Genomic DNA, 26,275 nt, shown 5'->3' with positions numbered 1-26,275 from the left:
GTTCATTTATCTCAAGGCAGGACACGTACCTACATGGAGACACCACCTTAATTCAATATCGGCCTCCACCTTTTCTCTTGCTTGCTTATTCCCTATCTGTGTCTTATCAGTGATGGTGCTCCTACCCACTTTAGTGCTGTCGTCCGCAGCTCGTGTTATCGCTTCCTGGGCATGGGGTCCCAGGTTCAATTCCCGGCGGGGTCAGGGATTTTCACCTGCCTTGAGATGACTGGGTGTTTGTGTTGTCCTAATCATTTCATCGTCATTCATGAAAGTGGCGAGATTGGACTGAGCAAAGGTTGGGAATTTGTACGGGCGCTGATAACCACACAGTTGAGTGCTCCACACACCAAAACATCCTCATCATTTAGTGCTGTCCATGATCTTTGACAGTGAGCTCTTTCTGGTCATCCTGTCACTTCCTTGCCACTGCCTGACAGACTACCTACCACACGACGTTCTGCAAAGAGTTAACTGACAGTTGTATGCCTCTACCATCACCTTGCCACTTCTGTCAGAATGCATCAATGAGTTTGTGCAAGTCATCTCCAATGCACTCATCTGTGTCACTGGAACTACAATCCCCCTTTCTAGGTGCCCTGCTCCACCATTGGTCAGTGCCTTTGGCAACTGAGGACACTGGAACAGCTGGAATGAAGTTTTCACTCTGCAGCAGAGAGTGCACTGATATGAAAATTCCTGGCAGATTAAAGCTGTGTGTCAGACAGAGACTCAAACTCAGGACCTTTGCCTTTTGCTGGCAAATGCTTTACCGGTGGAGCTACCAAAGCACGGCTCATGACCCCTCCTCGCAAATCTGCTTTCATCAGTACCTTATCTCCTACCTTCCAAACTTCATAGGAGCTCTCCTGAGAAAGGTGAAGGTCCCAAGCTCGTGTCTCAGTTCGACACATCGGTTTAATCTGCCAGGAGCTTACATTTTAACAGCTATTCAGAATCACTGAAGATTCTGGCAGCGTCTAGAGTGACAACCTACATGAACTACGCTTATCTCTTTGAAGTGACTCCCTGCCATGATAGTGAACTGCAGTAGCATACATAATAAATTTCCTGGATTTACTGCCATCCAGGAAAGTTGTCTAATTATTCTTGGAACTGGGAGGGAGATGAAACCTGAACTAGAAAGCTCTGAAATATCTAACAAGGCATGGAATATACATTGGAAAGACAGGTTAGGTGCAATAGGAGGGGGAGTGTTCATTGCAGTTGAGGAAAGTATTATCTCCATTGATGTTGAAATAGTCTGGTAAGTTATCTGGACAAGTAATCAACCTAAGTGAAATGAAGTCAACTATCAGATGTCTTTACTGGCCCCTTGATTCCACCACAAGTTGTAAAATCATTCAAAGAATGTCTACGCTCAGTATTATCGAAAAAATCTGATCATGCAATGTTAGCTGGAGACTTTAACCTACGAGTACAGCCTGGGGCATCTGTGGATCCATTGCAGGTGGTACGGGCAGAAAGTAGTAGTGAACACAGTTTTCCAGAAACTGTTTTGAGCAGCTAATTGAACAACTCACATGCAATGGAAATATTTCAGACCTTATAGCGACAAGCAGAGATGACCTTATTGATAGTGTCAGTATAGAGACAGAGATTACTGATTATGTCATCATAGTGACGAAGTTGGAGTGATGAAGTTGGTTACTAAAGTTAATAACTCCATCAAGAAGGGCAGGAGAGTGTCGTTATATTGAAAAGATCAGATAAGTAGTTGTTAGCATCCTACTTTTACAGTGAACAGGGTTCATTTAGTTACAACAGAATGGATGTAGAGGAATTATGGGCAAAGTTTAAACTGGTTGTAACTAAAATTTGGTGGAGTACGTGCCAAGTAAGTGGATTAACAGTGGGAAAAAGACCAACCATGATTAATAACAAAATTTGGAAAATGCTAAGGAAGCAGAGACGTTCAACTCTCGAATCAAAAAAGAATGTGGAATGTTGACTGTCAAAAGTTGGTAGAAATTTGTGCTAAGTGTGTCGAAGACTTCTGTCCAGTCACTTGTCTACCAGGCTGGTGTGGCAATTGAAGACAGTGAAATGAAAGATTAAGTTTTAAATTTGAGGCTTTAAAAAATCATTCATACTGGAAGATAGTACAGGCATATGATCATTTAACCATCACACATAATCTTGTGTGGAGGACATAGTAATAGGCATCCCTAGCATAAAGAGGCAGCTGAAAGAGTTAAAAACAAATAAGTTGCCACATCTGGACAGAAACCTAATTTGGTTTTACAGAGAGCACTCTGTCATTGGCCCTTTATTAGCTTTGATTTGTGGCGAATCCCAGGGCGAAGTCCGAAGCAACTGGAAAAAATACAGGTGACTCGTGTATGTAAGAAGAGTAAAAGAATCGACCCGCAGAATTACTGACCAACATCCTTAATGTATATGTGCTATGGAATTCTTGAGTGTATTCAAAGTTCCACTATAATGCTTTTCCTTGAGACTGAAAAGCTCCTGTCCATTTATTAGTGCGGTTTTAGAAAGCATTGCTCGTGCAAAACTCAGCTTGCTCTGTTCTCGCCCAGTACCCTGTGAACCATGGATGAAGGGCAACAAGCAGATTCCATGTTCGTAGATTCCTGGAAAGTATCTGACATGGTACCCCACTGCAGATTGTTAATGAAGGGCCGAGCGTACATTTTAAATTTGTAGAGAAAGGGAGTTGGTCAAAGACCTCCTAAGTAATAGAGCTCAGTACATGGTCCTCAAAGTGAGTGTTTGTTGGAGACAGGGATGTTCTCAACAGTACCCCTGGAAAGTATGAAGTGTGATAGGGCCACACGTGTTCTCTGCATATGTAAAGGATCTGACAGATAGGATGAGCAGCAGTCTGCAGCAATTTGCTGCTGATGCTGTAGTATATGGGAAAGTAACACGTTGGGTGTCTGTAGAAGGGTACAGGATGATGTACAGAATTTCTATTTAGTGTGATGAGTGGCAGCATTCTCTAAATGAAGAAAATGTGTAAGTTAATGCAGATAAGTAGGAAAAACAATTCTGTAATATTCATATAAGGTATTAGTGGTGTGCTGCTTCACACAGTTACATCGATTTACTAACTACCATATTTCACAAACTATAAGATGCACTTTTGTCCTTCAAAAAATTGCCTACAAAATTCAGGTGCGTCTTACACTTCAAATAACTATAAAAATGTCCAGTATTTGACTTATAATTCCCGTCAGTCTTAAAAATGGCCATATATCTGATGCCAGAGGAAATCTCTCTCTATCTGGCAACACTGGATTCAACTGGCAGCAGCAGTGCGCTGATGCAATGAGCATGAGTTGCAGGGATTCACAAGCTTACTAACACTGTCTCCCTCCCGCCCCGCCATCACAAACCCAGTACACTGTCTAGCTTGTGAAGCGTCATTGTAATCGATGATGCCAGTGAACTTGAATTGAAAGTGATTTGTGTTATTGGAAACAGTACAATATTTTAGCTATGTTATAGCTAGTCTTGTAATGGAAAAAAAATAAAAGGTATAATAATAAATTGAAAGTAATAGCAAATGCAGAATAACATGGAAACAGAGCAGCTGAGTGGAATTTTGGCCCTCCAATAACAGAAAAAAAAAAATTGCAATTGGCAGGTTAGTGAAGAAGAACTGAAAAAAAATGAAGACTAAATAAGCAAAAAGAAGACTGAATGCAAAATGGCCAAAACTAGAAGACACATTGAAATGGATTCAAGGACTCCGTCAAAATGGCATTGGAATTAATAAAAACATAATTCAAGTACATGCTTGTTAGCTAGCGCAACAGTGGAACTTAACTAATGCTGTAAGGATGAAGTCGGTTGGTGCCCCAGGTTTAAGAAGCATAATGGACTTCGCATGCGAACTAGAACCAGAATATGTCAGAAAATTCCACAGAGAAAATATTATCTTTCAATCACTTTATTATTCAATGTCAAAAGGAAACCAGTGTGGAACTAATCTAAATAGTGAATAAGGGTGAAATTCCTGTGACACGTGATGTGACAAGTAGCAGAACTGTTGCCATAAAAGGTGCTAAAACTGTAACTACAAAGTGGACACGGAAAAATGCGCTACAGTATTGGCCTTTCATGTTGTCCTGTGGTACTAAACGTAATCCAGTGATCATTTTCAAGTGCAAAACAATGCCAAACCTTCTGAAATACTGCCAGTTGGTGGTGGTCACATACGGGACAAGGGTTGGATGGATGAGACTGATATGAAATAATGTATTAACGGTGTGTGGGAGAGAAGGAAAGGTGCTTTATTGAAGAAGAGTTATCTTCTGGTGCTAGATCAGATTTGTAGTCATCTGAAAAATTCTGTGAAAGAGAAATTGAGACGGGGGAAAAGAGGAGTTTGCTGTTATTCTGGGAGGACTTACTTCGCAACTGCAACCTCTTGACGTCTTCTTTAAATAAACCATTTAAAATGTTTAAGAGAGAGAAATGGAATAAATGGGTCATGAATGAAACCTAACATGAATTCAAAATGGAGCGAGCTTGAAAACAACCTACAATCAAACAAGTGTGTCAGTGGATAAAGCAGTTGTGGTCTAGAGTGAGAGAAGACATTATTATTAAATCTTTCAAGAAGTGCAGCATTAGTAACACTCTTGATGGCAGTGAAAACCATCGTATATATGAAGAGGACAATTATGACAATGAAGAAGAAGAACGGGGATTTTAAAGGTCAATTCAGTTTCATAAACTAAGAATTTTTTTAGTTGGACTTATAAGTCTAATCATAAAAATGGTAAAAAATATTATTATTATTATTATATTTTTTTTTAAATTGTAGTCCGTAGCATCTTATAGTCCATAAAATGCGGTAGGCATCATGTTGCAAAGTGATATGGAATGGAATGAGCATGTAATGACAATAGAAGGGAAGGTGAATGGTAGCCTTCGCTTTGTTGGAAAAGTTTTAGGAAAGTGTTGCTCACATGAAAAGTAGCCCATTTATAGAACACTTGTGTGACCCATTCTTTAGTACTGGTTGAGTGTTTGGTATTTCCACCAGATCAGATTAAAGGAAGACATCGAAGCAGTTCAGAGGAATGCTGCTAGATCTGTTTACCGGCATGTTCACTCAACACAAGAGAGTTAATGGAGAAGCTTTGTGAAGCCAAATGGAATCCCTGGAGGGAAGATGTTCTTTTTGCACAAAACTTAAAAAATTTAGAGAACAGCACTTGCAGCTGACTGCAGAACAATTCAACTACTGCCAGTGTATATTTTGATTAAGAACCATGAAGGCAAGATAATATAAATTAGGACTTCTGCAGAGGCATATAAGTAGTAGTTTTTCCCTCGCTCCAGTTGTGAGTGGAACAGGAAAGGGAATGACTAGTAATGATGCAGGGTACCTTCCATCATGCACCGTAAGGTGGCTTTTGGAGTATGTAGATGCAAGGCTCACCATCTATTTAAAAATAACAAGAAGGAATGGTGGGAGGGCTAAGTCTCCTCTTTGACAAAGTATGTTGCTTCATCCCACATACGATCCAAATTCCATGTCAAATGGGCTGCCAAAGCTCAACAGCAGTCCCAGATCTCTTGGTTTTCTCCATCATGGTGGTATATCTGCCCATACTTCACTTCGTGCCGAATGCCTTGTGACCCACTTCGCAACAGCTTTGGTGTCCTCTTCTTATTTGGCTATTTTCGAACATATCAAAGACAAGTTGGTGGTATCCACCTATTCTTTGCTGCTCTCACCCCCCCCCCCCCCCACACACATATATACACACACCTAATTATACTTGGCTCGTCACGTAATACAGAGCTGCAGGGCCTGTTTTCATTCGTAATCATATGGTCCAGCATCTGAATGTTCCTTGAAGATTCTAGCTACGCAGTGTCTTGAGCTGTGTTTGGCTATAGAAGGTGCTTCCTGTTTGCAATAGCAGTAGAGCATCATCATCCATTCCTTAAACCAGGCAAAAACCTAACTTCCTTTAACAGCTGCTGGTTGACTAACCGCACCAGCATGCTCTGAAAACTGTTTGAAAGGATGATAGCCTGATGATTATGCTAGGTTCTTGAGTTAGAGGGGGAGGTGTAATGGCGGTGATGTTCACCACGTCCATGGTATTTTCAGTAAAGTCACATGTGCGTCCTTGCTTGTTGTAAATGATAAGCTGCTCAGGGACCTCAGTATTTGTTTGCTGAGTACGGGCTCGGCAAACCCAGGTTTCCTGACCCGGGGCTGGTGAATGCCGCCAGTACTCAGTAACGTTGCTTTGGGCGTGCTTCAGTGACCCCCGTGTTGTGTGGTGGTGGAACATTGTGTGTCACAGGGAAACAGGTATCGTAACTCTGTATCTCAAAATGCACTGCACGCTAATCGAATGCATGGCTGTTGAGGCGGAACAGTCATTAGCGGGCAACTGAGTGGGCACTTCATTTGCTAGCTGCTCATGGGACTTCCCTGAAGCCTATATATCTTTCCTGTATGCCCAGTGGTTTGGGTGATCTGTTGGGCAGTATTAACACCCAAGCTCGTAAGAGACCTCGTGTGGCTAGTCCATTTGTAATGTCTGAATATTGGTGCTTCTGTTAATAGTAATGCACCAAATCCTGTGGTAAATAATCTAAAAGTTGTGGCTCTGCTGTACATGATACTGATGGTCAATATACTTCCCTGCACATGTCTGTCAATTGCTCCCAACCCCATTCCGTTTGGAGCAAAGACTGTGTTTTCAGAGGAGAAGAAGATGGTAGATACAGTCACCCAGTGCCTCTCTTACCCTGATGCAGAGAAGGTGTTCAGGATTGCACAGCTGCTCTGTTTTGTGAAGTAGTTTGCGTCAGCAATGAAGTAGCATGTTCAGGAGACCAGTGTTGGCACCCAGATTTTGACAGCCGAGCAACCTGCACCTATAAACATAGCTACAATCTTGCACCTTTAGTCCCAAATCCAAGCTTGCTTACCACTGAAATAATGGTAGCTGCAGAAAATAATGTTGGAAATGACCAGACCCTCATGGCAGACTAAAGAAGAGGAGCAGCATTCCCAAAATTTAATCTGCTGTTGAAAACTAACAGGCCAAAAAGGATGATGACTAACTGACCAAAATGATGAGTTCTGAATCCATCAGACCTTGTAACCTTGGTACTGTCTGATAGATTAAATGATGACAATACTGCTGATGGTGTCATATCACCTGCCTGAGGGAACCATAAAAACCTTCAAGTAATGCCCCCCCCCCCCCCCTCACTTCCCTGCTTCTCCCAAAATCAGCTGTTGTCTTGCAACCATGAAGTAATGATGGGGGGTTTGGGGGAGGACAGAGGAAAACCTCACCACTGTGTCATCTTCCATTTCTCAGTGGAACTTGAATGAGTTGAGAATGTGTGGAGAAACTACATTTATTAATATGGGATGGACCAATATGTGTGTGTCTTCAGGAGACACATTTTGAACTGTATGTTGCCTCTGTGGGACATGGCTACATTCTCCAGACAAAGGACAAGTGGAGAGGGAAGAGGGGGCGGGAGGGGGGGGGGGGGAGAGAGAGAGAGAGAGAGAGAGAGAGAGAGAGAGAGAGAGAGAGAGAGAGAGAGAGAGAGAGAGAGAGAGGGGGGGGGGGGGTGACAGTTTTCATAAACAATGCTGAAACTCCTCCCTTTGCTCACTCACAGCCAGCCTGGAAGCAGTTGTTGTATCGGTGCATTTGCATCATCAGTTGACAATAATTACGATCACTCTACGTGCCTACACATGAGGTGCTATACAAAGAGGCTCTCCATGACCGCCTTTTCCAGCTCCCTCATCTCGTCATCCTCTGTGGTGATGTTATTGCATACAATGTGCTTTAGGGCTCTGCAACAACCTGCTCCAGGCGTAGAGATATAGAGATCCTTCTCAATGTCCTCATGTGTGTGTTTCTTGAACATAAGGCAGAGCATGCAGTTCAACACTGCAACAGCGCTGTCCACTGCTATCGACCCCTCTGCGGGTCCGGGGCTTAAAATAGGCCTGAGGTATTCCTGCCTGTCGTAAGAGGCGACTAAAAGGAGTCTCTCACATTTTGGCCCTGTAGGGTTTGACCTCCATTTTTCAAAATTTTCCCAAAGAGCGAGCCAATTGGGAAAGGGCACATTACATGGTGCATAGTGTCCATCGTGCGCTGAGACCTATTGCATCCTTCATTGAGGTGGCTCTGCACTTCTGCTCATTCTCAGGCGAGGTCACCTTCTTGGTGCGTTTTCCTCCATCCTCTGTGCAGTATCGCTTTCTTTGCTGTCGATGGTAATGGACTTCTTAGCTTATTTGTGCCTGATGTCCTGCACAATAGCCAGTCCATTGTGGTGGGGCCACCATGTACCCTGTTGGTTGTAACCCCCTGACCACACAGGGATTGCTCTGCTGATGCCTGCGCCGTTAACTCCCCATGTATGTCAAGGATACCCTCAGGCATCGGGACTCCCGGCAATGGGGCCATCCTGCCAGGTGGCCTTTGCTGTGGCTGGGTAGTGCCAGTGGGGAGGGCCCCTTGTCGGAGTGGGTGGGTGGCATCAGGGTGGATGACACGCGTTGTACGTCATCTCTTGCCGGTGGTCAAAGACCAGCAGTCTCTAAGTGATCGTGGTATAACTTCAATACTAAGAAATATGACCGAAAATCGTCCGGCAATGCAGACCCCTGGCCTCCATGTCTATAAGGGATATTACAGGAACCATAGGACTATAATGAAGTGTCAGGTGGAGTTTGCGTCTATGTCCTGAACTCAGTATGTAGTGAACCTGTGGCCCAGTGAACCCCTCTTGAAGCTGTGGCTGTCAGGATAAGGACGACACAGGAAATAATTGTCTGCAATCTATATCTTCCTCCAGATGGTGCAATACCCCTGAACGTATTGGCTGCACTGATTGATCAACTCCCTAAACCTTACCTACTTTTGGGAGATTTTAACGTGCACAACCCCTTGTGGGGTGGCGCCATGCTTACTGTCCGTGGTAGGGAGGCCAAAAATTTACTATCACAACTCGACCTCTGTCTCTTAAATACAGGTGCCCCCAAACATTTCAGTGTGGCCATGTCACATATTTGGCCATTGATCTCTGTTTGTAGTCCTGGCCTTCTCCCATCTATCCACTGGAGAGCACATGACGACCTGTGTGGTAGTGACCACTTCCCCATCTTCCTGTCACTCCCCCAGTGTCACAACCACGGACACCTACCCAGATGGGCTTTAAAAAAGACAGATTGGGAAGCCTTCACTTCTGCTGTCACTGCTGAATCTCCCCCACATGGTGCCATCAAAGTTGTTGTTGAACAGGTCACTACAACGATCGTTTCTGCGGTGGAAAACGCGGTCCCTCGTTCTTTAGGATGCCCCAGTGAAAGACAGTCCCTTGGTGGGCTCCAGAACTCGCTGAGGCAGTTAAAGAGCATTGGCGAGCTCTGTAGCGACATAAGCGGCACCCTTCCCTAGAGCACCTAATAGCCTTTAAGCGGCCTCATGCCCGCGTTCGCCAGCTTATAAAATGATGGAAACAGGAGTGTTGGGAGAGGCACGTGTTGACCATTGGGTGCTATACATCACTTTCCCAAGTCTGGACGAAGATCAGATGTGTTTCTGGGTACCAGACCCCAACAGGTGTCTGTGGCATTAACATCAATGGCGTGTTATCTACCGACGCAAACATGGTTGCCGAGCACTTTGCTGAGCACTATGCTCGAGTGTTTGTGTTGGAGAACTACTACTCAGCCTTTCGCACCCTCAAACGGCGGATGGAAAGAAAAATCCTCTCGTTCACTACATGCCACAGTGAACCCTGTAACTCCCCATTTACAGAGTGGGAGCTCCTCAGCATCCTTGCACATTGCCCCGACACAGCTCCTGGGCTGGGTCCGATCCACAGCCAAATGATTAAACATCTCTCGTCTGACTACAAGCGACATCTTCTCATCATCTTCAACTGGATCTGATGCGATGGCAACTTTTCATCCCAATGGCGGGAGAGCACTATCATTCCGGTGCTGAAACCCAGTCAAAACCTGCTTGATGTGGATAGCTATCGGCTCCTCAGCGTCACCAATGTTCTTTGTAAGCTTCTGGAATGTATGGTGTGTTGGCATTTGGGTTGGGTCCCGGAGTCATGTGGCCTACTGGCTCCATGTCAGGGCGGTTTCTGCCAGGGTCACTCTACCACTGATGATGTTGTGTCCCTCAAGTTTGCCATCAGAACAGCCTTTTCCAGACGCCAATATGTGGTTGCCGTGTTTTTCGACTTACATAAAGCATAAAACACAACCTGGTGACATCATATCCTTGCCACACTGTATGAGTAGGGTCTCTGTCTTTCAGTATCTTCTGTGTCCAAGTTGGTGCCTCCCGTAGTTCCCCCTGTGTTCAGGAGAATGGCATTCTGCAGGGCTCCATATTGTGTGTATCTAGTTTTAGTGGCTATTAATGGTCTAGCAGCGGCTGTAGGGCCATCGGTCTTACCTTCTCTGTATGCAGTTGATTTCTGCATTTCGTACTGCTCCTCCAGTACTGTTGTTGCTGAGCGGTATCTACAGGGAGCCATTCACAAGGCGCAGTCATGGGCTCTAGCCCATGGCTTCCAGTTTTCAGCCGTGAAGTCGTGTGTCGTGCACTTCTGTTGGCATCGCACCATTCATCCAGTACGAGAACTTTACCTTAATGATGATCCACTCACTGTAGTGGAGACATATCGATTCTTAGGACTGGTTTTCGACATCCGATTGACTTGGCTAACTGTTAGCACAGTCTATGGCATGTTAAGTATGTGATCATCTGGGTGACACACCAGTGACCATTGCCACACACAAAACTTTGAATATGACCTAGGAATCATCTTCTACAGACCTTACACTCCAAACAGATGAGGAGCTGTGGCCTAATCTAGAGCAGGGAGGCATACATTTTCTCCATCATGTCCAAAAAAGTTCCAAGGATAATTGAACAGATACAGGTACCTTTGAAGTAATACACTCCCGGAAAAAGTTTGTCATGATGTACAGGTGTGACGTGAAAACTTATGCCCTAGCACCCATGAGGTACTTCTGATGCTTATGCTTTGGTCATACATCATCCCACTTCACAGGAGACCCAAAATGTGTTAACTGACTTTGTGTGTCAAATTGCATTGAACACCATCCTCCACATTTACATTTGTCCGGTCTTCAAGAAATAAAAGAAAATACAGGAATATTAATCTGTTGACCACTATCATATGCTAAACCACCTCCCCCCCCCCCCCCCCCCCAAAAAAAAAAACATCCTATTGATATGATGACTATTTATGCAAAAGTCACAGTCATCACCCCCACTACCTCATTTTTTTTTTTCAAACCTGTTCTCCCACTGCCCCATCTTCACAAACTGCTTACTGCACCTGGCCAGAGAAACAACTTGCCTCGTGCAGCATCTACTGGTGAAGTACTCCTTCTCAAGACCCCTCTACCAAGAAACCAACAGATCAGAGGCCTGCAGGTACCAGGACTGCCTGCTCATCATCTGGCCCCACCTTTATCACCAATAGGCCATTGCATGAACCTTGGCCAGCAAAGGCTGTGAAGGAGTGGAAGAAGAATGTTTGGGACAAGGCTACTCCAGTGACCACGAAGGCGGCAGATCCTCTCAAGCGGTCAGTTCTGAACCAATGCTCATTGATGATGTAATTCCATCCCCATTGGTGACAGGCAGTGATTTTGGGGCATGACATGTCCTCCTGGCCCCTTCATGCCAAACCGAAACACCTGTAATGTGATCATGCAGTGGAGCTGTAATGGATTTACTGTCACGTGTCTGAATTACACCACCTTATTTCCTCCTGTTCTGCAATTAATGTTGCCCTACACAAAATGTGCTTCACTGACTCCTCAATGCCCTCTGGTTATTTTGCATTCTGCCAGAAGCATGCGGCCCCAAGAGGGCATCTGGAGAGGTATGTACATTGGTTCACAAAGACATTGTCAGTGAGTGGGTTCCTCTTTGTACCATTTTCGAAGCAACAGTGATGCAGGTGCAAACGACCTCATCAGTCACCATCTGCAATGTTTATTTACCTTGTGATAGGCCACTTACACTGAGTTCACCGTAATCCAATAACTTTCCCCCACATTTCTTGTACATTGGAAATTCAGTGGACACCACCCCCTGTGAGGAAGCACTAAAAGTGACATTCAGTAAGTAATGTAACACTTTTTTCTCAGTCAATTTTAGTTGAAAAACAACAGAATTTGTTGTGGGATAGCTGGCTGGAGTGGCCGTGCGGTTCTAGGCTCTACAGTCTGGAACCGAGCGACCACTACGGTCGCAGGTTCGAATCCTGCCTCGGGCATGGATGTGTGTGATGTCCTTAGGTTAGTTAGGTTTAATTAGTTCTAAGTTCTAGGCGACTGATGACCTGAGAAGTTAAGTCGCATAGTGCTCAGAGACATTTGAACAATTTTTTTTGTTGTGGGATATTGTGGAACATTCCTGTGTCAGCCCCTGTATTGTCATGAAGTTCTGTTTGGTGACAGTGCTGTAAGTAGCTTTCAAATTGGTGTCTGTAATGGAGGTGCTTTCCGAGCAGAGAGCTGTTATTGAGTTTCTTTTGGTGGAAAACTAGAGCGTCACAGGTATTCATAGGCACTTTTGCAGAATGTCTATGGAGACCTGGCAGTGAACAAAGCATGGTAAGTCATTTGGTGAGGTGCCTGTCATCGCAGTGAAATCACGCAAACCTGGTCTGACCTCCCACATGGCAGCTGATCACACACAGCTGTGACTCCTGCAGTGCAAACAAACTTCTTTTTTTCCATGACAACACAAGACTCTCAAAAGTCTGTGCACCTGAGAGGAGCTCAAAAAACTTCATTGGGCTGTTTTTCCTCATCCATCCAACAGCCCGGATCTAGCACCTTCAGAATTCCATCTGTTTGGTCGAATAGAGGATGCACTCTGTGGGAAGCAGTACCTGAATGATGGGGATGTTATTAGTGCAGCAAGATGTTGGCTCTGATGTTGACCAGTAGAATGGTATTGTGTGTGCATACAGGCCCTCCCAGTAAGCTGGTGTAAGATCTTTGCATTGAACAGAGATTGTTGAAAAATAAGACTTTGTTGCCCAAAGAGTGGGGAATAATATGATGTATTGGAATGGTTAGTAAAACCAACCTGCTTTCAGTAAAAGAATTCTTGCATTACTTATTGAATGTCCCTCTTACTTTGTCTAGTGCGGACCATCTAATTGACCAGCTTTTTAAGATGCATTTAGATGGGCCATATTTTATGGAAATATTTGGATAGAATTGTGCAGCTGTCAATTTGCTGCAGTAATTTGGAATTTTGTGGTAGGCCAGGGTGACATTGCTGGTGCTGCAGGTACCTGACAATGTATTGCTGAGGGTTGCTGGTGTTGGCCTCCAAGGCTGCAAAACATTGTGTATTGAAGTTCACTAGTAAGACACATATGTCTTTGTCTGAAAGTGCGTCCCTCTTGCTGTCACCTTTGTTTCTTATTTCTCTCATTGACAGTGCTGCAGCCACGTGTCTGAGCAAAAAGATATTGTTTCAGTTTTGTTTGAAAATTTGCTCGCATACAGGTACACATAGCCACGTGTTGTGTAGTTCGTTGTGTACAGCAGTGGAAAAGTGCACAAATGAGAAAACTGTGAATTTCCTGAATGTAATTCAACTATGACCAGAGCTAAGGGGCATTAAAATAATGTATACTGTTGGCAAGCTGTTGCTGATGAGTTTGGAATCAAGTCTGTCGAAGCATACAAAAAAATTCTGATATCTTCAAACCTATATCAGATGTGAGGCAAAAAGGTTGGATAGGAAGAGTGGAAGCCCAGGTGGCTCCTCATCCACATGGTTTACTTGTGAAGCCCTGAGTTTCATACTGTCCCAAGACATATCTGAAGCATGGCGTGTGCAGGTGAACAAAAATAAAATAAAATTTGTATTCTTATTTGAAACTCCCCTTAATGAAATCTTTCCGTTCTTCTCACAAAATGTTGCACACATGTGATCCCATAAGGCTTAATGATGAATAGTAAAATATAAAGAGGTGTGATAACTTAAACTTCTGTACGAATCACCAGTAGCTAAAAGCTGAACGGTGATCATGAGTTGGGTAGTGACTGGTATACATTTTCTCATATTTGTATTGGTTTTAGCAATCCATGGACCAATTGCTTGTATGAGATATTCGAAAATGTGTTTTGATATTCTGGTAAAATTCTGTAACGGGTATGTATCTAGTGTAAGTTCACTAGTTAAATTTGCTGAAGTATTCCGCGTACTTCCGAAAGAACACGTCCACAAAACTCGATTTCTCTTGTTCTGTCTAACTTGATTTCTTATGTGATGTAAATGCATTTGAGCCTCATTCACTTCTAGTAGCTCACATTCATCCATTTTTTGGCAATACTCCCCCCCCCCCTCCCCTGTAAACAGCTGTGGCCCAGAAATGTATCACCACAAATATTGCCAGGATATAATGGCGAGTAATGTAGTAGATGTGGCTGCAGTTCATGTGGCCACAGTGTTACCAGACAACTGTGACGGGAGATATTGTAAGCAATGTAAAATTTTTATGGTACATCTAAACATACCTTTACCAATTACCCCCACACGCGCACGCGCGCGCGCGTGCGTGCATGCACACACACACACACACACACACACACACACACACACACACACACACACACACACACACACACACACTCTCTCTCTCCTCTCTCTCTCCTCTCTCTCTCTCTCTCTCTCTCTCTCTCTCTCTCTCTCTCTCTCTATCTCTCTCTCTCTTCTGTACCGCCAATGATGCCTTTCCAGCTATTAATGTAACAATCTCCTCCCCCAGTATTGTGTCTTCACTACATTTGTCTCTACTTGACAATTTTTGTGACAGTGACCACTTTCTGGTGATCCTGTCACTTCCTTGCCACTACCGGATTACCATGCTGGGTGCCTCAAAGAGTCAATTGGCAGCCTTATGCTCTGCTGTTACCTCCCCTCCCCCCCAATCAGATTACACTGACAAGGTTGCACAAGACTTCTCTGATATGATCACCCACACTCCAGGTCCCCTCCATTGCCGGCCAGGGCCATGGTGTACCTAAGACATTACAGTAGTTGTTCAGGAATGCTAAAGGTCCCTGCGACAAGTCAAGTGACATCCTCCATTGACCAGCTTTATAACTTTTAAGTGAATTCTTCCTGAGACTCTTTATCTAATTAAACACAGTAAGAAAGAGTACTGGGTCAGGAACCACAAGTGTTGCTGGGAACATGTAGTGCTTTTTATGGTGGAGCTGATAGCCTCTAACAGACCCATTGTTTTATTAAACAGTATTTCTTCGACCGTGCTTAAATTTGTATTTATTCAGTGAGCAGTCTCTAGGGTGTTCCTCGATGTTACTCTTGTCTCCCTGTGTTATCTGATATTCACGACCCCTCTGACCTTAGTCGTACTGCCTATTCAGTTGTCTTTTTCTGGGTCCCAAGTGAAGTGGGTATTTCAGTGAATAAACTGACTGACCATCTGGTTAGAGAAGCGATTACTAGCACAACATCCGCTTTTATATGATCTAGGTGCAAATGAGACTTCTCCTGACTGCCACATATTGCCAACGTTGTTTTGACCATGTTGCGGAAGTTTTTTGGTGGGGAGCTTTCGCACATCCTCCATACAGTCTCGATCCCTCCCCATGTGATTTCCATATTTTTGGAGCTCTGAAGAAAGACAATTTGTGGCTGTCGATGTGCTTTGGATGAAGCGGTGCCCTGCCTGGATACAATCATGGTTTCATAGGCAACCGCAAGCATTTTTCCATGAATGAATTGACAGTCTTGTCTCACAGTGGGGTAAACATATTAACAGTAATGGTGATTACTTTTGAAATAATGAACAATGTACTTACTTTTTTCCATTTGTTTCATTTTCATGTGACTGCTCCTTAAATTTGCGATAGTGCTTGCTCCATCTTGTTCTTGGTGGTGTACCTCTTCCTGCCATGATTCTGTGACTGAAATCTTGGCAGAAGCATTCTTGCTCTAAATTTTCTTATTTCACGGTAACCTTGTGCTGCTGAAGTGTGGGATAATGTGATATTTACATGTGATATTTACATAAATGAGTTACAGTGTTCCTCATAAACTGCATCATAGCCAGTGGTTCCATTTCTCTACAGTCAGATTCTTTGAAGGGCAATATACAAAATACATCCTAGTGGCAAAAGTTTCTGCCAAGAATAGCAGAAACTTCTTTTGTGTCTTTCTGTGGTGTGAAAGTTTCTATGGAGAGTGGGACAAACTTATGAGAGGCATGTCATTCAAAAGGTGACAAGAAATCATACATCCCTCTTTTCTGTGAATTGTACACTTAAGTACCTTCTTGGATCTACAAAAGGGCTGTATTACTGATACTTCCCCTCATAGGTCTGCTGTTCAGGGCCCAACCAGTAGCATACTTCTGTTGAAAAAACAAAGTTCATTCCTGTATTCCAGTGATAAATACAGTTACAAAAACACATTTTCCTACATTTCATGAGATCTAGTCACTGTTATAACTACATGACGGTAATGGTAAATATATTTTAAGCTCAAGGTGAGTTGAAAAAATTAGGCACCTCACCCTGTACTCGTGTACATTATTACTGCTGAATAGACAAAATTGGAGGTAACATTATATCTATTGTTGTTTCTGGGAAAAAACCTTGGTAAAATATCTTTGCTATTGAAAATATTGATGACTTACAGAAACACTTTCTTTCCACCTGCTTGACATGTAATGTCTCGTGTGTTAATTTATTATTTTAATTGATTAATTAATTAATTAATTAATTTATTTATTTATTTATGTATTTTTACAGAAGGGCACGATGCTCTTTCTAGCTTTGTGATATGGTCACTATGAGCTCCGATAAGTCGGTTGTCCGACGCAAAGCAGATTCAAACAATGGTGCTCAGGCAGCAGGACCTGTGCCTGGTGGTACCGAAGATACTCCAAATCATCTTGTTTACAAAAAAGTAAGTAAATGTTTGAAATCCATATTTTTCTGAATAGTATTTGAAATATCTTTGCTGTGTAAGAAACTTTAAAATATGTTGAACTGGTTGTAAGAACAACTGAACTGACATGACGTACTGTAGGCCTATGGAGAATCTTGCTTTAATTTCAAGATCACAATTTTTATACAAACAAAAGGTAAAAAGAAAGTCTTGAATGTGCGTCAACATCTGCATGGTAGTTATTAATCAATGCTTGTTTTCTTTTTTGTTTTGCTGATGCAATTTTTAGTTGATATATATGGCAGTTATTACATGCTCTGATGAATTAAATGCTTGTTGAATGAAATTTACGAACTATTTATTGTCTTCTGTTTGTGACTATGATATGTTGGGAATGATGGAAAAATGAAATTTGTGGTATGGATAACATAGTTTAGATGTTTCTGTTGATTGTGCTATGAAAAATACAATACTTACTTTTCCACATAGTACAATTACAGGGTTATGCACCTTGCCTCACATTTTTCGTGTTAGTAAACTCCATTCCTGAAGTGAGATTATTGAATGGTTGCAAAATACCTACCCGTGTATAGCTGCTGTAACCTCTTCATTGAACTAAAACATTTTCTAGCCACAATTTTTTCAGATGTGACCACAACTAGGAGTCAGAGGCTACAAATGGATTGAATGTTACAGGCAGTCATACTTAAGATACTGGAGTTGTCTTGTTAACATAGCATTTTGTTGACTGGTGTATTGCATTAACCTGATGATGATTTTTCCCCTTTTGCAATAGTTTTCACCAAGTTATTTTTGTATTATTTGCAAGACACACAATAGAAACAATCCATTTGGCATCCCAGGAGACATTGTTCTTAACCTTTCTGATATATGAAATTGCCTTCGTCCTCTCTTTGTTTAGGGTTACAAACTGTCCCCAACTGCTGTGATGGTTTGTGGTGCTGGACTTGTGTTTTCCTTGTAGTGCACTCAACTATTTGGATTCAGAAATTTCCTGGATGTTGGGCCAGAACTTGAATATTGCCTTTCACAAGCACTACTGTTACTGAGCTATCTGGCCATGACTCGCAATGTGCCCTCATAACTTAAATCTTGCAGTACCTCTCTCCTGCTTTTTTAAAAGTACACAAAAGCTCTCCTACATCCATTGCTGGAGTGACCAGAGCGTACAGTTTGCTTATGATGAACGCGTGTTTTAACAAAAGAAAAACTGCAAACTGAGCCTGAAGGGTCATGAGGCAGTGACATAGTCACATTTTTTACATTGAAACTGGAATGAGCAGACTGTGTCAACAGGAGTTTGTATGAATGATATTTTAGAACTAACTGAAATATTTAGAAATGTGGTGGGGTACATAAATAAACAAATGAGTGATTCATGAGCTTTTTAAAGTCGTGATATACCAATATATCACAAAGAAATGCACTAAAGAATATGTTCATTGTTTACAATATTACAGTGATAATTCACTGTTGACAGCACCAAATCTCATTGATTAATTGTTTGATAGTCTCTTTGTGTTGTCCTGCAGAAAACACAAGAATGCTACCAGACTACTTGTCAGCACCCTCCTATCAGAAATTTCGTGTGGGTACAACACTGAAAAGCAGTAACAGATGTGGGGACCTTATTTTTTAGAAATTGTCCTTAGTGTAAATGGATGCAAAGGGCCATTTTAAGCACCTTCGTGAGTTTGCTTATTGGAATAGTGGAAACAAACTGTTACTGATATTAAATGTGTTTTAACGGTGGGTCTGTTCGTACTCTTGATATATTGGAATGGCCGCCCTACATATTGTTAAAGCAAAAATTATGGTGCAAGAATCATAATAAAATCTACCGTAGATGCATTACTAGAAGATTTGATAATACCACTAAGTTGATAATATTGCTAAAATTATTGATTGGTTTACAAGAAAATAGTGTATATGTTTATTTACAAAGCAAGATTTAGCTTTGTGTGTGACCGTAGACCATAGGGAAAATGGGAAGAGGTGAATTATAATGTAGAAAGCTAAAAAATGTTTGGTTGTGCATGTTGATACCTACACTAAAGCTCTTCTAGAGGGCTGAGCTTTACCATCTCATCTCCCCTACTGATTTTGAAAATGAAAATGTTACCAAAATAGACTACTTGCAGCAGTTACATTGATTAATTTTATGTGAAATTTGGGGAAAAAAATTGAAAAAGGCAATTTTGTCAGACAAAAATTTCAGTGCAAAAAACTGTAATAAGGATACATTGTGGCACAAACTCTCCGTTCTGTACAAATATTTAACCAAAGTGATACGTTACTGTGTAAAACAAATAACTCCAGGATGGCTGTTTAGTGCACCTTTAATATTTCATAAAGTATGACATGTTTCAGGCATCATGTCCATTTTCAAGCACATTCACTGGAACAGGAGCAAGAACACAATGTGATTGTCAGAGCCAGTTGCTGTACTTCCATGTATTGTCAAATGAAACCTCAGTCGTAGAATAACCTAAAAAGTATTTAGTAGTGTCTCCATACAGTGCTCATCAGCCACAGTTTTTATATGATGTCTCGTATTCATTAGCATTTATGCTTCTAAGCATTGACGTACAGTTTGACAAACTAAGTACTATGGCACCATGAATTGGACCATATACTTATCTACTAACACTAGCCTTACAATAGATGCTTTGCCTGGGTATTTTTTCCACTGATGTCCAGTCTGTTTGACAATATTAGCGGCAGGAATAAAATTGTCTTTCACTGTTTGTAACCTAACCTCATTGTGGCATAGGATTTGTAATAATAAATTTAAAAGAGCTTCTGTTTAATGTAAGTACACATCATCTCTAGTAACGGGTGAGCTGGTAACCTTGTATTTGCTGAGAAAATGTTGTTTTTATAAAGTGACATCATCCACTATGTAGTTGGATATTCTGATTGTGATCTGTGGAAGTTAAAATTAGTGCATTAATTGGTTGCAGTGACTGTTCATTAACTATCAGTATTTCTATAAGTTATCCTTTATTATACTTCTTTGTGGGAATAGATGCTGTTAACTTTAATGAAGACAGTAAACACAAGGCTCAAATTTATTGCTGGCTGTACACATACACTGAGGTGACAAAAGTCATGAGATAGTGACATGTGCTTCTACAGATGGTGGTAGCGTCACATACACAAGATATAAAAAGTGGTGTGATGGCGGAACTGTCATCTGTGCTCAGGTGTTTCACATGAAAAGATATGACACATGATTGTGGCTACACAGTGGGAATTACCAGACTGAATGACGCAATGGTAATTGAAGCTAGATGAATGGGACATTTCATTTCGGAAATCGTTAGGGAATTCAGTGTTCAGAGATCCACAGTGTCACAAGTGTGCTGAAAATACCAGATTTGATGCATTACTTCTGACTGAAGACAACGTAGTGACCGACAGCCTTCACTTAACAACTGAGAGCAGCGGCATTTATGTAGAGTTGTCGGTGCTAGCAGACAATCAACACTGCATGATAGCTGCAGAAATCAATGTGAGATGTACAGTGAACATATCCATTAGTACAGTGCAGCAAAATTTGACGTTGCTGGACTATGGCAACAGACAACAGAGGAGAGTACCTTTGCTAACAGCACAACATTGCCTGTAGTGCCTCTCGTGGGCTGGTGACTGTATTGGTTGGAGCCTAGAGGACTGGAAAACCATGGCCTGGTCAGATGAGTCCAGATTTCAGTTGGTAAGAGTTGATGGTTGGGTTAGAGTGTGGCACAGACCCCACGAAGCCGTGGTCCACTTTGACAACAAGAATTTTGACAAGAAGCAATCTCATGGTGGCTCCATAATGGTGTGAGTTGTGTTTACATGGAACTGACGGGATCGTGTGGTCCAAGTGAACTGATCATTGACTGGAAGAGGTTATGTTGGCCTGCCTGAAGACCATTTGCAGCCATTCATGGACTTCATGTTCCCAAACAACGATGGAATTTTTATGGATGACAATTCGCCATGTCACTAGGCCACAGTTGTTCACAGTTGGTTTGAAGGACGTTCTGGACAGTTCAAACAAATGATTTGACCACCCAGATCACCCGACATGAATCCCATCGAACATTTATGGGACATAATCGAGAGGCCAGTTCGTACACAAACTTCTGCACCAGGAATGGTTTCACAGTTATGGATAGCTATAGAGGCAATATGGCTCAATATTTTTGCAGGGGAATTCCAGTAATTTGTTGAGTCCATGCCATATCAAATGGGTGCACTATGCCAGGCGGTAGGATGTCCAATGCAATATTAGGAGGTACCCCATGACTTTTGTCACTTCAGTGTAGAATAACACAAAGATGATTGTAATAGTTAAGTTTAGTATTGTAGAAGTGTTAAAAATGTTGGAAGTTACTTGTCGGACTTCTGAAAATGGAAATTAATCTTTTGGTAAAAAGTGAAGTGTTTTTAATTTAGTAAATGCACAGTAAGTGATATGCAGTATTTTAATTATTGTGTGAAACGTGCCAGTTCAGAGTTGGACAAGTATTTACTTGAAACTGACTTCACTTAAGATTTTTTAAAGAGTGTTAGTTATTTTTATGCAACACAAGGGGCTACTGATAAAACAAACCTGTATTAGCAACTGGTTCGATCAAAGCCGCCACCACCACCACCACCACCACCACCACCATGCAATGTAACATAGTTATAGCAGCGTGCATGGCATCACACCTACTGTGACATCCCTAATATAAATAAAGTTATAAAAAGTTAACCTGCACCACTGCCGCCAATAAAATGTCTACTAGACAATTGTATGCAATACAGTAAAGGTTTGTCTTGTCAGCACCTCTTGATATATAAATATAACATTTCATAAATATTTGAGCTGTGGGGTACCACAGAAAACTAATTGGGATTTATTGTTTCTTATGAAAGCCAATTTATTCACAATCTATCAAGGTGAGCGTCTCTTTAACTTTGCTTTGGTCTGGAAGCTATTTACAAAAAAAGGGGGCTTTTTTTGAATAACTGCAAGGACTTAGAGAATCAGTTATGCAAAATATCCACTTTTAGTGAGTGATGTCGTGGCTTATGGTTAAGTGTTCATGGTAGCAGATATATTGTCTTCCGTTGCATTGCCGTAAAGAAAATGTTACTGATATAATTTGTGGCATAAAGATTTTTTTACATCATTGAGACAGCGTGTTATTTTAATTTGTTCTTAAAAGCATTTTTGGTTTAAATATAGGGAAAAACAAAAACCACCTAAGTGTCAAATTTTTTTAGCGTTACAGGGGGCAGGAATGCAGTAGAAGCCAAATGTGCAGCTTTGAGAGCTGAAATATTAAAGGCAGCAGCAAATAGGCAATCGATAAGGCCCATGGAAATCCATTTCTAATACAAGATACAGAATTCAGTCCGTGAAGGAGAAGATATAAATGTGCCGAAAATGGAGCTTACAAAAGGGAATATGATTGACAAAAAGTGCAAAATGTCAAAGCAGGGATGACTAGAAGAAAAGTGCAAAACTGTAGAAACAAGAATGACCATGAGAAAAAGAGATCCTGCGCATTTAGAAAAAATTAAAGAAAGCTTTGGAGAAATGAGAAGCAGATGTGAGAATTTAAAGAGCTCAGAAAAGTAGGAAAGGCTGAAAGGTGAAGTTAGTATGTAGAAGGGCTACACAAAAGAAAGAAACTTTACACCAGAATGGAAGTAGGTGGGAATGAGATAGGAAACATGATACTATAAGAATAATTTGACAGAATACTGAAAGACCTAACTTGTACACAAGACAGGTTGAGTAGATGATGATCCCTCACAATTGAGATACTTGGGGGGAGCCAGCCATGACAAAATTATTCCATAGGGTACGGAAGATGTGAGACGTTTAATACTCTCAGACTTCAAGAGGCATGTGAAATTTTCAATTTCAAAGAAAGCAGATGCTGACAGTAGTGGATATTACCAAACCAACAGTTTAAAAAGTAATGTTTGCAAAGTAGAAACTCTAATTATCTCCTGTAAATGGAAGAGCTAGTAGAAGCCACCTAGGGGAAAATCAGTTTCAAAGAAGATATATTGCAAAAGATGAACCTACAATCATAGCATTTGAAACTTAAGAGAAAGCTTTTAATATTGCTGACTGGAATACAATCTCTGCAATTCTGAAGGTTGCAGGGATGAAATACAGGGAGTAAAAGACTATCTACAACTTGTGCAGAAGCCAGATTGTGAGTAATATGGAGGTGCTTCAGGAACTTAAATGGGAATCCCTTGTGGGAAGGTGACATTCTTTTCAAGTAACACTATTGTGAAAATTCAGATGAAGCTGACTACAGAACGATTCAGTTGCCACCAAAATACTTAACGCATAAGGGCCACATAGATAAGATACTAGAAATTCAAGCTCATACAGAGGCATATAGACAGCCGTTTCTCCCTCACTCTATTTGTGGGTGGAACACAAGGGGAAATGACTAGTTGTGGTACAGGGTACCCTCCACTGCACACTGTTGGTGGCTTTGCGAAGATTATATGTAAATGTAGGTGAAGGTCAGTTACACATAATGAATAGTGTATTCGAAAGACAAAAGAAAATGTGGGTAATGGAATGTAATCGAATTAAATCAGATGATGGTGAGAGCCTTTTACTAGGTAATGAAATACTGAAAGTAGTAAACGAGTTAAGTCTTTCTGAAAGTACCTATTTGGAGTAAGCCTTGACTGTTGTGAATTGTGGACAGTTAGCACTACAGATAAGAAGCGTATAGAAGCTTTTAAATGTGGTGCTACAGAAGGATGTGGAAGACAAGGTACTGCATTGAATAGAGGAGAAAAGATATTTATGGCACAATGTGAATAAAAGAAGTGACATGTTTATAGGACACACCCTGAGGCATCAAGGAATAGCTAATTTGCAAAACTGGGCAGGAGGGAGGGTTGTTAAATTGTGCAAGGAGACCAAGGCTTCAATACAGGAATCAGGTTCAAATGGGATGTAGCTTGCAGTAGTTATGCAGAGGCGAATATATGTGCATGGGATAGACTAGCATAGGGCATTGCATCAAACCAGTATTTACGCTAATGACAACAACATATTATTAAATATGCATATATGCAATACAGTATAAGGAAACATAGGATAACATCGAATTATAAATACTGTTGGTACATCTTTAAAGCCATGCCATTCTTATAGATGAAAAAATATAATATACAAATGAAATTGGTTTTACGGATTGCGAATAGAATTTTCTGGCTTCTGGAAGTATTCAAAATCGTGGTGGACTTGTAGACAGAACACACAGATATGAAGCAGCTCTTGTAACTTGCATGTGTTTCATGGGAAGGAAGTGTATTTTTCATCAGAGACTGTTTAATAAATTTAGAAAAACTAAATATGAAAATTCTGTAAATAATTCTGTGAGCTGCATTTGTGGCAGACAGTAGCTTATGGTTTGTAGGGATTCATGCAGTTGGTTTGTGTCTTTGGCCGTACTTCAATAGAAACATGATAAACCTCTTTAATAAGGGTATGAAATTTAATCTGCAGTTTTGTATATATAGCCTTTGTAGATTTAGGTACACAATTTGAATTTTTGATGAGCATCTCTCTAAATTTGACATTGATAGCAGAAGCAGTTTATTTATGAAATAATAAGCTAAAACTAGTCTCATAAATAAACAATTTGAAAGAGCCACTGAATTTTTATGAAAGTAATTCAGGATATTTAAGACCTCCGTGTTTTGCTGCTGTTAAGTTACTATGGAGTTGTAACTAATTATGTCTTGTGAAGTTAACTCCTTCAGTTATCTTGGTGAACAGCTGGTGTATGTTAGGTGTAATTTTATAATTACAAAATACTTAACCAATTCTATGAAGTGCAATGCCCTTAAGGTGTTATTTCCTGTACTTATTTTAAAAGTTGTCATTACAAGAGTGATCCCAGCTTTAAAGGAAAGATGTCCTTGAGGAGACCGTAACAAACCATAAGCAAGAGTAAAGTTCAGTGTAAGTACAGATTAATTATTGCAGTATTCTTTTGATTTTACTCATTATCTTTCATGATTTAATTGTTGTATTGATGTTGCAGATGGACCAATGAAATAAAAAGCAAGAATGTGAGAGTTTTGTATTGTTATTGCCATGCTTATGCCTCCTGATGAGAGTACCTCAGGTTTAAGGTATGTTGGAACCACAGTAGCTTGGCCAAATAACAGCTCTCCCTACCTCCCTCCCTCCCTCTCCCCCATCCCCCCTCACCCCTCCCCCTCTCCCCCTCACTCGTCCCGCCCCATCCCCCCTTACTCGTCCCCATCCCCCCTCACTCGTCCCCATCCCCGCTCACTCGTCCCCATCCCCGCTCACTCGTCCCCATCCCCGCTCACTCGTCCCCATCCCCGCTCACTCGTCCCCATCCCCCGCTCACTCGTCCCCCATCCCCCGCTCACTCGTCCCCATCCCCCGCTCACTCGTCCCCATCCCCCGCTCACTCGTCCCCATCCCCCGCTCACTCGTCCCCATCCCCCGCTCACTCGTCCCCATCCCCCGCTCACTCGTCCCCATCCCCCGCTCACTCGTCCCCATCCCCCGCTCACTCGTCCCCATCCCCCGCTCACTCGTCCCCATCCCCCGCTCACTCGTCCCCATCCCCCGCTCACTCGTCCCCATCCCCCGCTCGCTCGTCCCCATCCCCCGCTCGCTCGTCCCCATCCCCCGCTCGCTCGTCCCCATCCCCCGCTCGCTCGTCCCCATCCCCCGCTCGCTCGTCCCCATCCCCCGCTCGCTCGTCCCCATCCCCCGCTCGCTCGTCCCCATCCCCCGCTCGCTCGTCCCCATCCCCCGCTCGCTCGTCCCCATCCCCCGCTCGCTCGTCCCCATCCCCCGCTCGCTCGTCCCCATCCCCCGCTCGCTCGTCCCCATCCCCCGCTCGCTCGTCCCCATCCCCCGCTCGCTCGTCCCCATCCCCCGCTCGCTCGTCCCCATCCCCCGCTCGCTCGTCCCCATCCCCCGCTCGCTCGTCCCCATCCCCCGCTCGCTCGTCCCCATCCCCCGCTCGCTCGTCCCCATCCCCCGCTCGCTCGTCCCCATCCCCCGCTCGCTCGTCCCCATCCCCCGCTCGCTCGTCCCCATCCCCGCTCGCTCGTCCCCATCCCCCGCTCGCTCGTCCCCATCCCCCGCTCGCTCGTCCCCATCCCCCCGCTCGCTCGTCCCCATCCCCGCTCGCTCGTCCCCATCCCCGCTCGCTCGTCCCCATCCCCCGCTCGCTCGT

The 26,275-nt window shown here is 42.6% G+C and overlaps 1 protein-coding gene across 8 annotated transcripts in view; it reads left to right on the top strand.

The window, feature by feature from the left end:
• The window catches only part of LOC124554711 (regulator of G-protein signaling 7), a 268,534-nt gene that overhangs the window by 25,872 nt on the left and 216,387 nt on the right, over positions 1–26,275 (top strand). For 3 of the 8 annotated variants that reach the window (XR_006968415.1, XR_006968417.1, XR_006968416.1), the window contains exons 1-2: positions 16,883–17,021; positions 25,097–25,187. Coding sequence is in view for 2 of the 8 variants with exons in the window: in XM_047128349.1 (XP_046984305.1) it covers positions 16,896–17,021 (126 nt within the window). In the remaining 6 variants the exon portion in view is untranslated. Of the gene's footprint in view, positions 1–16,864; positions 17,026–21,029; positions 25,015–25,096; positions 25,188–26,275 lie in introns of those variants that run through there. The other 5 variants (XR_006968418.1, XR_006968420.1, XM_047128349.1 and 2 more) reach the window with 3 other exon arrangements.

Source organism: Schistocerca americana, chromosome X, assembly GCF_021461395.2.
Source record: "Schistocerca americana isolate TAMUIC-IGC-003095 chromosome X, iqSchAmer2.1, whole genome shotgun sequence".
In the NCBI taxonomy this organism is placed as follows: domain Eukaryota; kingdom Metazoa; phylum Arthropoda; class Insecta; order Orthoptera; family Acrididae; genus Schistocerca; species Schistocerca americana.
The sequence above is the reverse complement of the archived record's forward strand: the minus strand, read 5'-3'. Positions and strand labels throughout refer to the sequence as shown.